This window comes from Mobula birostris, chromosome 28 (genome assembly GCF_030028105.1).
Source record: "Mobula birostris isolate sMobBir1 chromosome 28, sMobBir1.hap1, whole genome shotgun sequence".
In the NCBI taxonomy this organism is placed as follows: Eukaryota; Metazoa; Chordata; class Chondrichthyes; order Myliobatiformes; family Myliobatidae; genus Mobula; species Mobula birostris.
In genome coordinates, this window is record NC_092397.1 from 11,929,646 (window position 1) to 11,944,489 (window position 14,844).

The following is a 14,844-nucleotide window of genomic DNA, read 5'->3' on the forward strand; positions in this document are numbered from 1 at the left end:
ATTGCCCACCATTGAGAACATCTACCATAAACGCTGCCTGGGCAGGGCGAAAAGCATTATCAGGGATGCATCTCACCCTAACCATGGACTTTTTACTCTCCTCCCACCCGGTAGGCGCTACAGGAGCCTCCGCTCCCGCACCAGCAGGCACAGGAAGAGCTTCTTCCCTGAGGCTGTGACCCTGCTGAACCTCACATCACAGCGCTAAGCAGTATTGCATCCGTATTGTACTGTCTCAGTACTTTTATATTTGTGTGCTGTAGCACTTTTTTTATTCGCAGTTATTTTGTAAATAACACTACTCTTTGCATTTCTGGTCAGATGCTAAATGCATTTTATTGGCTTTGTATCTGTACTCGGCACAATGACAATAAAGTTGAATCTAATCTAATCTAAGTTATTGTGCATTATGTGTACAACTGTACCTTACACCCTGGTCCGGAGAAACGTTGTCTCGTTTGATGGCATACATCCATATAGTTAAATGACAACAGACTTGACTTGGCTTGCAGGTGTGACCCCTGGTTCTCAACTCCCTAGCCAGGGGAAGCATCTACTCTATCAAGATCTCTTAACCTGCAAATATCTTGGACCAGAGAGGCTCTGTGAACAGGCTTGAAGTCCTGTGTCTCTCTGCATACTTCCCAAAACCAAGCCCTGCTTGTCAATCTCGAAGTCTTCCCAGCACAACCCTTCTACTCCACGATTTCCTGAGGGCTATCTGTTATCAACTACTTGCGTTTACAGTATACTGCATCTTTAACACTGGCCCCAGGCTCCTCAAAATATACAACTATCAGACCATAAGACATAGGGACAGAATTAGGCCATTCAGCCCAGAGTCTGCCCCACCATTCCATCAAGGCTGATTTAATATCCCCTCAACCCCATTCTCCTGCCGTCTTCCCGTAATCTTTGATACCCCCAACTAATCAGAAACCTAGCAACCTCTGCTTTAAATATATCCAAATGAATTGGCCTCCACAGTCGTCTGTGGCAATGAATTCCACAGATTCACCTCCCCCTGGCTAAAGAAATTTCTCCTCATCTCTGTTCTAAAGGGGAGCCTCTCTATTCTGAGGCTGTGCCCTCTGGTCCTAGACTGCCCCACTACAGAAAACATTCCCTCCACATCCACTCTATCTACCCCTTTCCATATTCGATAGGTTTCAATGAGATACCGGCCCCCACCATTCTTCTAAACGTCAGCAGGTACAGGCCCAGAGCCATCAAACACACCTCATACATTGATCCCAGCAATGAAAGGGTTAACATTAACCCTTTCATTGCTGGGACCATTCTCAGGAACCACCTCTGGATCAAGCCAATGTCTGACAGCCATTTACACAAGGAGACGGCGAGCAAAAAGGGGGGTTGGTTTCACGAGCTTGCTCCATGAAAGCTTCAGTGTTTCTGAACCACTGTGGACTTCCGGGAGGGGAAAGTGTCGGAAACACGCCGCAGACCTCGCCGAGGAGGTCAGCAGTGGGGCGGGTGAGCTGCTTCCCAGTCCTCGGGAGCCCACATCTCTGAAGGTCGACTCTGGGCCCAGCACATCGACACAGCTACAAAGATGTCAGCAGCTGTATTTCAGGAGTTTAGCAGGTTCCTGCAGATGGAGGGCATTCTAACTGGTTGCATCATCACTCGGTTTGGAGGCACCACTGCCCAGGATCGGGGAATAAAAAGCCGCAGAGAGTTATAAGTTCAGCCAGCTCCATCACGGGCACTAGCCTCACCACAGTCAAAAGACAATGCCTCATAAAAGCAGCGCCCAGCACGTAGGATTCCCACCGCCCCGGACATTTAGAGCTCCTCTCTGCACCTTGTGGCGCATCGGGCGGCAACACTGCCGTTTTTTTTTTAAAAACGGGGCCGAGTTGCTAGCTCGACGCTCGACCCAGCACAGGTGGAAAGCGCACGAGGAGCCGGCCGGCGTCGAACCCGGGACCACTCGCCTTGGAACCCGGTGCGGATGCCGCCCGCTCCTCATTACTAATATCAGAGAGGAGGCACAGGAGCCACGGGCACACAAACAGGACACGCAGTCCCGCCACCATCAGATTTCTGAACAGACAATGACCCCGTGAGCACTACCTCAGTATTTTTGTCCCACACATCTTAATATAATTTACAATATATTTTTCATATGATCTCATTTTAAATGACTGCTTATCTCATAGTCTTGTCATTTATTGCTATTTATTTATGTCTGCATTTGCACAGTTTGCTCAACCATTGAGCGCATCTACATGAAACGCTGTCGTAGGAAAGCAGACCCCCACCACCCAGGCCATGCCCTCTTCTCGCTGCTGCCATCAGGTAGAAGGTACAGGAGCCTCAGGACTCGACACCACCAGGTTCAGAAACAGTTACTACCCCTCAACCATCAGGCTTCCGAACAAAAGGGGGTAACTACACTCAGTTGCCCATCCATTGAGATGTTCCCACAACCAATGATCTCACTTTAAGGACTCTTTATCTTATGTTCTCATCATTTATTGCTATTTATTGATATTTGAATTTGCACGGTTTGTTGTCTTCTGCACTCTGGTTGATCTTTCGTTGATCCTGTTTACAGTTACTATTCTATAGGTTTGCTGAGTATGCCCGCAGGAAAATGAATCTTAGGGTTGTGTATGGTGACATATACGGATTTTGATAATAAGTTTACTTTGAACAATGTATTGCTGCCGCAAAACAACAAATTTCACCACATATGTCGGTGGTAATCCCCAGGATGGCAGGACTGTCATATGTTGAAAGATTGGAGCGACTGGGCTTGTATACACTGGAATTTAGAAGGATGAGAGGGGGCCTGATTGAAACATATAAGATTATCAAGGGATTGGACACGCTGGAGGCAGGAAGCATGTTCCCGCTGATGGGTGAGTTCAGAACCAGAGGCCACAGTTTAAGAATAAGGGGTAGACCATTTAGAAAGGAGTTGAGGAAAAACTTTTTCACACAGATGGTTGTGGATCTGTGGAACGCTCTGCCTCAGAAGGCAGTGGAGGCCAATTCTCTGGATGCTTTCAAAAAAAGAGTTAGATAGAGCTCTTAAAGATAGCGGAATGAAGGGATACGGGGAGAAGGCAGGAAAAGGGTACTGATTGTGGATGATCAGCCATGATCACAGTGAATGGTGGTGCTGGCTCGAAGGGCTGAATGGCCTACTCCTGCACCTATTGTCTATTGTAATAAATCTGATTCTGTATCTAAAGGTGGGGGTGGGAATTGCAGAATTCCAAATCCAGACAGTTGACGACATGACAAGCGGTGAAAATGGTGAGGGGAGGGAGTGTGTCAGAGACTGGAAGTGGAAGGGTGCAGAGACTGCAGTGCACCGTAAGGCTGAGCAAGGTCATGGAGAAAGTTCACCGTGGGGTCATACGTGACACCGAGGTTGCAAACAGTCTGGCTTGCTCTCCAGGGGAGGACGGAGGGCACATCCAGGAGTCAGACGGGCAGATACGAGGATTGAAGGCAAGCAGCGGGGTTGCAGAGAAACAAGGAATAAAAATAAAAACATTAAAATCCACCAACAAGCAGCATGATTCGATCATACACCTTCCCGCACAGAGGCACAGGAGCACAACGACACACGGTTAATGTTTCAGGGACAGATTCTTCCCCTCCACCAAGTCCAGTTTATTGTCATTTAACTATATACACATACACCGTCATACGAGACGTTTCTCGGACCAGGGCGTAAAGCACTGTAGCACACACAATAACCTCGGGAAGTAAGGAAAAAAGATTTCCAAATGAATTACACATAAATAAAGTGCATAAATTAAATACTGTCAGGTACTGAACAGATTAACCGGTGACACTTCGAATGCGATGCGGCAGGGAGTTCAGAAGCCTGACGGCCTGAGGGAAGAAACTGTTCCCCATCCTGACCATTCTGTGCGCATCGGAGTCTCCTGCCTGATGGTAGAAAGTCAGAGATGATGCTGGATGGATGGGAGGGATCCTCACAATACTAAGTGGACAATAACCCAATCCATGAATAAGACAGCACTGGGCAAAGGTCTTAGGCACAAATATATATGGCTAAGGTGCCAAAGACTGTTAACAACATATGCATCGCATTATACTGCTGCCACAAACAAAGAACAAACACATTTCATGACATATGTGAGCGATGATAAACCTAAGGCTACGACATCACTGCGCCGGATAATTTTGAAAACGCCGGTTTCGAGTAAAAATGACAGGCGTACACACTAAGCGATTTTTTAAATTTCTCTGTCCACGCTAACACGGATATTTGGGCGAATCTCCTCTACTGGGCATGCGTAGGACACACAGAAAACAAGCGAAGAGGAAACGATATACTTAGTGCTCGTTTGTCCAGTTACAGAGTAGAAAAACTTAAAAAGAATTGCTCTTGGCTCTCACGCAAGAGGACTTAAATTAAAAAAAAACAAATACTGAAGCGTATGGAGGCAACCGACAGGGAGTTCACAGACAGTACGACCCGGCTGACGATGAACATTGAAAAACTGACCAACTCTGTTGCATTAATAAAGCACCTTGTTAAATGTATAAAACATGTCTGCATCAGTGTTATCTCGTATTTCCATACAATGTTACATTAGGCTGTTACACATCTATTGTCAGAGAAGTACTTGCATAAATAGGTAAAGCACCTTCATACAAGCAAGGACAGAAAACAGGGCAAAGTGAGTATACTTATTTATTCAGTAAGCTATGGGTCAAAGTATTTGGTGAGTACATTTCTAACTCTTCTGGCTTCAGTCTCATTGCCGTCTGTTCTGAAATTGTTAGGTTCTGCGAAGCGCAGAATCAAATACCGCTGTGATGATTGTACGCTCTAGTATCAATCGTTTGGCGACAATGAAGTAATAATAAGAAAACAATGAAATGCCCGGCTGTCGCCACCTGTTCCGGCACGTCATGACAGCGGTTTCAAAAACCTCTGGTTACCCCGTACACACTGCAACGGATACTAGGCGTTTTCAGATTTATTCACTCTGGAGACCGTTTCTGAAAATCTCCATTTTCGGGGGATGAAAATGCCGTTTTAGTGTGGGCAGAGGGTCAAAACGAAGAGAAAAAGCTTCGCTTTCAAATTTATCCGGCCGTAGTGTGGACGTAGCCTGACTCTCCTGTGGGTTTCTACTGTGGACTGAGAGTGGGAAGGGGGCAGGGAGAGGGGAATCATGGTTGGGAAAAGGGGAAGGGAGAGGGGAGGGAGCGGGAAGCACCGGTGAGACAGTCTGCAATGATCAATAAACCAGTTGTTTGGAATCAAATGACCTTGCCTGGTGTCTCAGGGCTGGGTGTGTCTGCACCCACATCATACCTTGCCCATGGCACTCCTCCCGCCGTGCTCCACCCTCCCTGTTCCCGACATCCTTTGTTCCTGCCAGCTGGGGCGCGTGGAATGCACTGCCAGTGACGGTGGTGGAGGCGGATACAACAGGGTCTTTTAAGAGACTCTTAGATAGGTACGCGGAGCTTAGCAAAATGGAGGGCTGTGTGCTAGGGAAATTCTGGGCAGTTTCTAGAGTGGGTTACGCGGTCGGCACAACATTGTGGGCCGAAGGGCCTGTAACGTGCAGTAGATTTCTATGCTCTCTCACTCTCCGCTCCACATTGGGGAATACAGGACTGCGCAGAAGTCTTCAGCACCCTTGCTATAAATATACGTGCCCAAGATGTGTGGCAGAACTTACTACACCTCACTGTTTTTGCTCTACTCAAACTTTTTGTTGACGGGGTGGAGACGCGTCTCTACCAGGGGAGGTGTGAGGCGCTCCTTCCCTCCGCTAGCCTGGAGGTCGCCCTTGGGCGAGGTGTAGCACACGCTTCGGGTCACGTGAAGCTGTGGGGGCAAGTGATGGAAGGTCATATGAGCATCTGGTGCATATCATAAGTCCTGGTTAGAAACATAGAAAACCTGCAGCACAATACAGGCCCTTCGGCCCACAAAGCTGTGCTGAACATGTCCTTACCTTAGAAATACCCAGGCTTGCCCATGGCCCTCTGTTGTTCTAAGCTCCATGTATCTATCCAGGAGTCTCTTTAAAAGACCCTATCGTATCCACCTCCACCACCGTCGCTGGCAGCCCGTTCCACGCACTCACCACTCTCTGCGTAAAAAAACTTACCCCTGACATCCCCCTTGTACCTACTTCCAAGCACCTTAAAACTGTGCCCTCTTGTGCTAGCCGTTTCGTCACTGGGAAAAAGCCTCTGACTATCCACGCAATCAATGCCTCTCATTATCTTGTACACATCTATCAGGTCACCTCTCATCCTCCATCGCTCTGAAGGAGAAAAGGCCGAGTTCACTCAACCTATTCTCATAAGGCATGCTCCCCAATCCAGGCAACATCCTTGTAAATCTCCTCCGCACCCTTTCTATGGTTGCCACGTCCTTCCTGTAGTGAGGCGACCAGAATTGAGCACAGTTCTCCAAGTGGGGTCTGACCAGGGTCCCATATAGCTGCAACATTACCTCTCAGCTCTTAAACTCAATCCCACGGTTGATGAAGGACAATACACCGTATGCCTTCTTAACCACAGAGCCAACCTGCATAGCAACTTTGAGTGTCCTATGGACTTGGACCCAAAGATCCCCCTGATCCTCCACACTGCCAAGAGACTTGCCATTAATACTATATTCTGCCATCATATTTGATTTACCAAAATGAACCACTTCACACTTATCTGGGTTGAACTCCATCTGCCACTTCTCAGCCCAGTTTTGCATCCTATCAATGTCCCGCTGTAACCTCTGACAGCCCTCCACACTATCCACAACACCCCCAGCCTTTGTGTCATCAACAAATTTACTAACCCATCCCTCCACTTCCTCATCCAGGTCATTTATAAAAATCACAAACAGAATGGTCCCAGAACAGATCCCTGAGGCACACCACTGGTCACCAGCCTCCATGCAAAATATGATCCGTCTACAACCGCTCTTTGCCTTCTGTGGGTAAGCCAGTTCTGGATCCACAAAGCAAAGTCCCCTTGGATCCCATGCCTCCTTACTTTCTCCATAAGTCTTGCATGGGGTACTTATCAAATGCCTTGCTGAAATCCATATACACTACATCTACAGCTCTACCTTCATCAATGTGTTTAGTCACATCCTCAAAAAATTCAATCAGGCTCATAAGGCACAACCTGCCTTTGACAAAGCCATGCTGACTATTCTTAATCATATTATGCTTCTCCAAACGTTCATAAATCTTGCCTGTCAGGATCTTCTCCATCAACTTATCAACCACTGAAGTAAGACTCACTGGTCTATAATTTCCGGGGCTATCCCGACTCCCTCTCTTGAATAAGGGAACAACATCCGCAACCCTCCAATCCTCCGGAAGCTGACCACTGAAACCAGGCAGAAGGTCTCTGAAGAGTATTGATGATGGCCAGGGGTCTCTCAGAAGACGGCAATGGCGGACCGCTTGTATAGAAAAGTTTGCCAAGAACAATCATGGTCATGGAAAGGTCATGATCGCTCACGTCACATAATGATGATGTCACACGACACGGTGCACGACGCATGCCAGTGATAATAAACCCGATTCTGAATCAGAAAATCCCCCGAATCACAACAGGTCATGCAGGAGATGCAAGCTGAATAATAACAGGACTGGATAAATTGGACTGGGGACCGTCCCACCTCCCACGCGGGCAGAAGCCATCCAAAGTGGAATAGAAAATATTTTATTCTGCTGCACAGCTCACCAGCAAAAAAAGTTTGTGACTACAATTACAGGCTGTGGTGTGCCAAACAGGTGCATTTCCCTCAAATATGGGAACTATGGGTCTTCTGACTTTCCCAAGTTACAAAAATATTTTTGCTGCCGGCATTTCGGGCAGCAATGAAGGCCCTCTGATCTCTGGCAGTGTTCAGGGCTTCCTTCATCGTGTCAGTAGCTCCCTCCCAGTTTTCACGACTGTCAGTCACGCAAGTCCCGGGTGGAGGCTCAGGAATACCGTCACACTCAGACGTAGAAGGATTCTTCACTGCTGTTTCCGTAACAATTTTGTTTGACCAGTCAGGGTTGTCAGCCCCGAACCCAGAGAACCACTCTTAGTCTGGCCTCTACCCTTTGACCTGTTTGGCATGGGTGACCCTACCAAGAGCCAAAGCACAAAGCCCTGACGCCAACCAGCATAGCATAGCTCTCCGGGTCATTGAGGCACGCTAGCCTCCAAACCCAGTGACAAGCTTATGATCCTATTGTAGATATATCCCAAGCACAATGGTCATAATCTATTTTTGTTTCCCTAAAACCTTCAGAGTTTCTCTCCTGTTCATCTTCCTGCACCATCTCCATTTCCACTCGATGGGACAGGACGGTGGGGTGGGGACCCAGAGGAAGCTTTCGAAACCTGGGGCTGAGGATGGGAAGATCCAAGACCCACAGAGAATGTGGGGACGCTTCTGAAGAACGCCACCCAGACATTAAAATTGGACAGGGGTGGTTGGGGGGAGAGAACGAGGGCAGGGAGACCCTCCATTGCAGCCCAAAATGACCCCTCAAAAGTCCACATGTGCCCTGGACTCCCCTTGCTGACAAGTACCAGGACCTGACACTGATCCCATCCGGAGGATTTCACATGCCTGGACAACTCAGGTGACCAGTACCCTTGACTGCAGACTGAGCAGTCCTATCTACCTCCTTCTCTCTCTCTATCTATCTCCTTCTCTCTCCCCCCCCCCCAGCCAGCACACACAAAGATCTCCTAAAGCCCGGGATATCTCCTGACCTGGCTCCAGGACCTCCCAGAGATCGCAGACCCCTCTCCCCAGGTCATCCTCCCAGCCCGGGAGCCCCGGACCTCCTCGCCCCGCTCCAAGGCGCACCTTGACCGGGCACTCACCATGAAGAGCAGGAAGGGCAGGCAGAGCAGGAAGAGCCAGACGTAGAGGTGGAAGCAGTTGGAGAACTTGCTCTGGTGCGGGTCGAAGTACCAGCCGCCCGTCAGCGAGGCCCAGACTCCCTGGCGGAGGATCTGCAGCACCTGCGAGCCCATCCTCCCAGCCGGCCCGCTCCCGCGGCTGTCTTCGTCGTCGCCGCGGCGGCCTCTCTCCTCCTCACCGACTCCAGGCCCCCATATTTCCCACCGCCCCCCCTTCACTCCCCCCCTCCCATACACAACGGCCGATCAGACTGTCCCGCCCCCCATGGACCCCCTCTGATTGGCCCGAACTGCTACCCGGGGCGGGCCTTGCGTCGGTTATTGGGCAGGATCCACGTCCGTTAGGAAAGCGGTCGTCGTTATTGGCCCGACGCCACGTCGGTCAGCGGGCGAAGCAGCCGGAGCGCGAGCTATCGCTTCACGGCGACGTCAACGTGAGATCACGACCTGAAATTAAAATTATATATATTTTTTAAATCGTATTGAATTTATAGGATGTGTAATAGTTAGCTGTTACCACTTTAACACTTCTTATTTACAAATGTTATTTTAAATTTATTACTATTCTTCTAAGCCCCGCCTCATTGGACTCTCTTAACGACGTGCGGTTACACGCGGACCATTGGTTAACTTTCCTGTCAATCACTTTGCTTCCGTTTTTCTATTCGTTTAGGTGCTGTCACTCCGACTGAGAGCGACGGTTCTTATAATCCCAGCGCCGCGAGAACGAAATTAAGAACCGTACCCGCGGGAGACTGTTTTCACGTCCCTTGAGTGAGAGAGCCGAGGCGTCTTTTTTCCCGTCAGTGCTGATTTTCACCTTTTGAATAATGAGGGCGGCAAGGTGCACAGTTTCCATCGATGACTGGACAGTGAGTACGTCAATCATCCGTGGTGAATTACTATTGGTCCGTGGCGCTGCCCATCAAAGGCAGGCAAGATTAATCAAAACAGAGCGACTCCCTATTTAAATTGGGTCGCTTATCAATTAGAGAGGTGGCTCCCTATTACTATGTAATGTGGATATCAGCAGTCCCACATAGAAACAGCTTATCTCTTTTAACTTGTGCTTAGATATGTAAAAACGTGGCACCAAAGTAGAAACTAGTCCCTATTCCTTCTGCTCAACCTGCGTGTAACTTCTCATCTGATTGTTGCAGAAGCCCAACAATCAATATTTTGATAGAAGTTTTCCCTCATATTCCTTTAGACTTTTCACCTTTAAACTCTTAACCCATGACCTCCAGATGTAGGCCCTTCCAACCTCAGACAATAGGTGCAGGAGTAGGCCATTCAGCCCTTCGAGCCAGCACCACCATTCACTGTGATCATGGCTGATCATCCACAATCAGTACCCTTTTCCTGCCTTCTCCCCATATCCCTTCACTCCGCTATCTTTAAGAGCTCTATCTAACTCTTTTTTGAAAGGATCCAGAGAATTGGCCTCCACTGCCTTCTGAGGCAGAGCATTCCACAGAACCACAACCCTCTGTGTGAAAAAGTTTTTCCTCAACTCCGTTCTAAATTGTCTACCCCTTATTCTTAAACTGTGGCCTCTGGTTCTGGACTCCCCCAACATCGGGAACATGCTTCCTGCCTCTAGCGTGTCCAATCCCTTGGTAATCTTATATGCTTCAATCAGATCCCCTCTCATCCTTCTAAATTCTAGTGTATACAAGCCCAGTCGCTCCAATCTTTCAACATATGACAGCCCCGCCATCCCGGGAATTAACCTCGTGAACCTACACTGCACTCCCTCAATAGCTAGAATGTCCTTCCTCAAATTTGGAGACCAAAACTGTACACAGTGGGAAAAGCCGACTTGGATCTACTCTATCTATACCCCTCATAATTTTGTATACCTCTATCAATTCTCCCCTCACTCTATTGTGTTCCAAGGAATAAAGTCCTAACCTTTTTCTTCGTACTCTTTCAACCTTGTTTACATCTTTCCTGGAGATAGGAGACCATGGTTCCCCAGATTCGGCCTCACCAACATCTTATGCAACTTCAACATAACATCCCATCTCCTGCCCTCCATGCATTTTTCAGCCCATCTTTCCAGCTGGTCCAGATCCCGCTGCGAGCTCTGATGGTCTTCCTCGCTGTCCACCACAACCCTGATCTTGGTGTCATCTGCAAGTTTGCTAATGCAATCAACCACATCGTCATCTACATTAATGATCTGGATGACAAACTGATATTTGTCAGATTAGCTTGAGCAACAACTCAGTAGGTTCCACAGCAGGATTTTTTTTTTAGCTGAAGCTTTGCATCAGGACGTCCCGGCAGATTGTTTATGGCTCCAGATTCCAGCTTCTGCAGCCTCCTCTGTTTTCACAGATTGTCCGAGAACGTTTCGGGAGTGCAGTGTTATGTGTTTTACTGGAAACGGGGCTGCACGAGGACATCCCCGATCGAAACTTTTCCATGGACGGCTGCCAGACCGTTCGGGCTGACCGGAGGTGCACTGAGAGCGGTAAGCGTAAAGGAGTTGGGTGCTTACTGTTCTGGTTAACAATGGATGGTGCAATCCGGGTCATATTACAATCGAGGAACGTGTTTGTAGACCGGATATTGAACTTTTTTGCTGTTGGACTCCAGCCATAATTCCACCGAGATACAACACTGGGCGGCACGGGAGGTCGTTCCTGCCTGTGGCCATTGAACTTTGCAGCTCCTCCCGTGGAGGGTCAGACACCCTGAGCCAATAGGCTGGTCCTGGACTTATTTCCATCTGGCATAGTTTGCATATTGTTGTTTGATTGTTTGTGGTTTTGTATTGCTATATTTATGCTCTATTCTTGGTTGGTGCAGCTGTAACGAAACCCAATTTCCCTCAGGATCAATAAAGTATATTTATCTATCTATCTTTGATCTTCCTCAGAAGGGAAAGCAAGTAGCTGGGAAGTTGATTAGAGAAAGGAGATAAAGGGCTGATAGGAGAGGACAGAAGACCAGGGAAGAAAGGAGCATGTTGGAGTGGGAATGGGATGCAGCTGGTGACCCCAACAGGCTCGCAGGAGGAGTGTCGCCTCACCTGGAAAGGGTGCTTCCAGGCGAGGCAACCCTTCACCTGCAAGTCCGCCTCCGGTGCTCCTGGTGTGGCCTCCTCAGTACCGGTGAGACCCGACGCAGGTTGGAAAACTGCTTCGTCGAGCACCTCCGTCCACCACGCAAGGCGGGATTTTCCGGGGGGCCACCCACTTCAGTTCTACTTCCCATTCCTATTCGGACGCGTCGGTCCACGGCCTCATCTGCTGCCGCGATGAGGCCACGCTCAGGTTGGAGGAGCTGGATTCTGTCTGGGTAGCCTCCAAACCTGATGGCAGGAACATTGATTTCCCCCCCCCCCCTTCACCATTCCCCATTCCCATTTTCCCTTGCTTACCTTATCCCCTAGCCTGCCCATCCCCTCCCTCTGGTGCCCCTCCTCCCTTCCCTTTCTTCCACGGCCTTCTGTCCTCTCCCACCAGATTCCCCCATCTCCTGCCCTGTTGCTCTTTCACCCGTCGACTTCCCAGCTCTTCACTTTGTGACAAGAATACACATAGATTAAGATGTTAGCTGTCTTGTGGGATCAGCAGTTGGTCTGCCGCCTGTCTTCGGGAGAGAGAGAGATAAGGAAGACAATGGAGCAGCAATTGGAGATGTTAATGAAGGAGACATCAGTCTGGGTATTGTCAAGATCGGCTCCCCCTTTGAACCCTGAACTGTTTGAAGTGATGGACAGGCGATACCCCAGCAGGGGGATAAAAAGGAACAGGTTCGCTAAGGCAGAACACACACGACACCCGAGGTAACGAGACCCTGGAAGCGGTGCGCCTCTCACAAGTCGGTGGGAAGCTTTTGGACGGCTGATCGCAGGATCAAGCCATAAACGCACAGGGTGGAAAGGCATGATCGTCGGGAACCTGGGGTGTGTCCACCCTTGCCTGGGTGCCAGGTTCAGCGCAGGGAAACGGTCGTATCTGGAAACGGAGGGGTCACGGTCGGTGACCTCAGATGACATCACAAAGGACTCGCCCGACAGCTGACTGCGAAGGTCTGTGTGTGGAAGCTGTGTTGAATATTCATTCGTTTTGCTCTCTCTCCTCCCCCCCACTGCCCATCGCCATGGCAACGATTACTGCGAACTGAACTAAATTGAACTGGACTTTGTGTCACTTTGAAACTGGTCATTTACCCCTAGACAACGATGGAGCTTGATTGATTCTGTTATCTGAATTCTGTGTACATGTGTGTTTATCATTGCTGAACTGTTGCATTCATTATCCTTTGGATTAAGAGTACTGTGTTGCTTGTTTCTTTAATAAAACTTTCTTAGTTCTAGTAATCCAGCCTCCAACTGAGTGATCCATTTCTGCTGGTTTGGCAACCCAGTTACGGGGTACGTAACAACTTCACCCGGCGTCACCTGCCACCTTGCACTTCTTCCTGCAGCTTCTTACTCAGATTCCTCGTCTTTTCTTTTCTCTCCCCAGTCGCGATGAAGGGTCGCGGCCCAAAACGCCAGCTGTCCTCCTGCCTGGCTGCCCGGCCTGCCGAGTTCCTCCAGCATCTTGTGTTGCCCTGGATTTCCAGTGTCTGCAGATTTTTCCCTTGTCTGGGAATTTCAAACATCAAGCAGGAGCTACCGCCAGGTCCGTTAAGTTGTAGACCCGGAACTTCGGTATCATCCTCCAAAAGCAGCGCGGGAGGCAGAGGCCTTCACTCGGGGGGTGGGGGGGGACAAGAGACGGCGCACACGCGTTCCCCCCTCCCCGCAGATTCAAGATGGTTTGACGTCATCCCCAGCACACAAGTGTAAAGGAGAACAAAATCATTGTTGCTCTGGATCAGGCACAGCACGAGGAAAAAAAACATGGTAAGATAAAGAGCATAACAATAATAAACACAATAAATATAAAAACCTAAGTCGTCGTCGTCGTGGCTATCCCTCGAGGTCGAGGATGATGGTCTTCGTTCTGAAGAAGTGGCCCACAGAGCGAAGACGCCTGTGCGTGTATTTGTTTAACGTGTACTTGATGTTGCACTCCAAGAAGCACACGGTACTTCACAAATCAACCAACTGATCCCAATGGCATGGAAACCACGACGATTGGAGCTGAGGGATTTGTCGCAGCCTTCATCCGCCTTCACAGCCGTTGAGTTCGAAGTAACTTCGCCTGTTCCACCGCTGAGGTCTTGGTTGGATTGTTCTTTGTCAGGGACCTCACCCTCGACCTTACCGCCATGGGTGACCCTACCAGGAGCATAGCTCCAGACAGCATCGCTCTCGGGATCACAGGACCACACAAGCTTCTCCACCACGACAAGGTGACAATCCACAGAGAAGAAAAACATAAGATAGCTTATATAAGTAGATAGATTGTACTTCAACTACTGCACAGAGTCTTGTCATCTTCAGAAGTTTTCGGATGACTCTGCCATAGTTGGATGCATCAGCAAGGGAGATGAGGCTGAGTACAGGGCTACAGTAGGAAACTTTGTCACATGGTGTGAGCAGAATTATCTGCAGCTTAATGTGAAAAAGACTAAGGAGCTGGTGGTAGACTTGAGCAGAGCTAAGGTACCGGTGACCCCAGTTTCCATCCAGGGGGTCAGTGTGGACATGGTGGAGGATTACAAATACCTGGGGATACGAATTGACAGTAAACTGGACTGGTCAAAGAACACTGAGGCTGTCTACAAGAAGGGTCAGAGCCGTCTCTATTTCCTGAGGAGACTGAGGTTCTTTAACATCTGCCGGACGATGCTGAGGATGTTCTACGAGTCTGTGGTGGCCAGTGCGATCATGTTTGCTGTTGTGTGCTGGGGCAGCAGGCTGTGGGTAGCAGACACCAACAGAATCAACAAACTCATTCGTAAGGCCAGTGATGTTGTGGGGATGGAACTGGACACCAACAGAATCAACAAACTCATTCG

At 49.0% G+C, this 14,844-nt stretch overlaps 1 protein-coding gene across 2 annotated transcripts in view; it reads right to left on the reverse strand.

Moving 5' to 3' along the window:
* LOC140189267 (pecanex-like protein 3) overlaps positions 1 to 9,115 on the reverse strand; it is a 122,196-nt gene extending 113,081 nt beyond the window's left edge. For both annotated transcript variants that reach the window (XM_072245962.1, XM_072245961.1), the window contains exon 1: positions 8,878 to 9,115. In XM_072245962.1, coding sequence (XP_072102063.1) covers positions 8,878 to 9,030 — 153 coding nt within the window. In that variant the 5' untranslated portion in view covers positions 9,031 to 9,115. The remainder of the gene's footprint in view (positions 1 to 8,877) is intronic.
* Between the last annotated feature and the right edge of the window lie 5,729 nt (positions 9,116 to 14,844).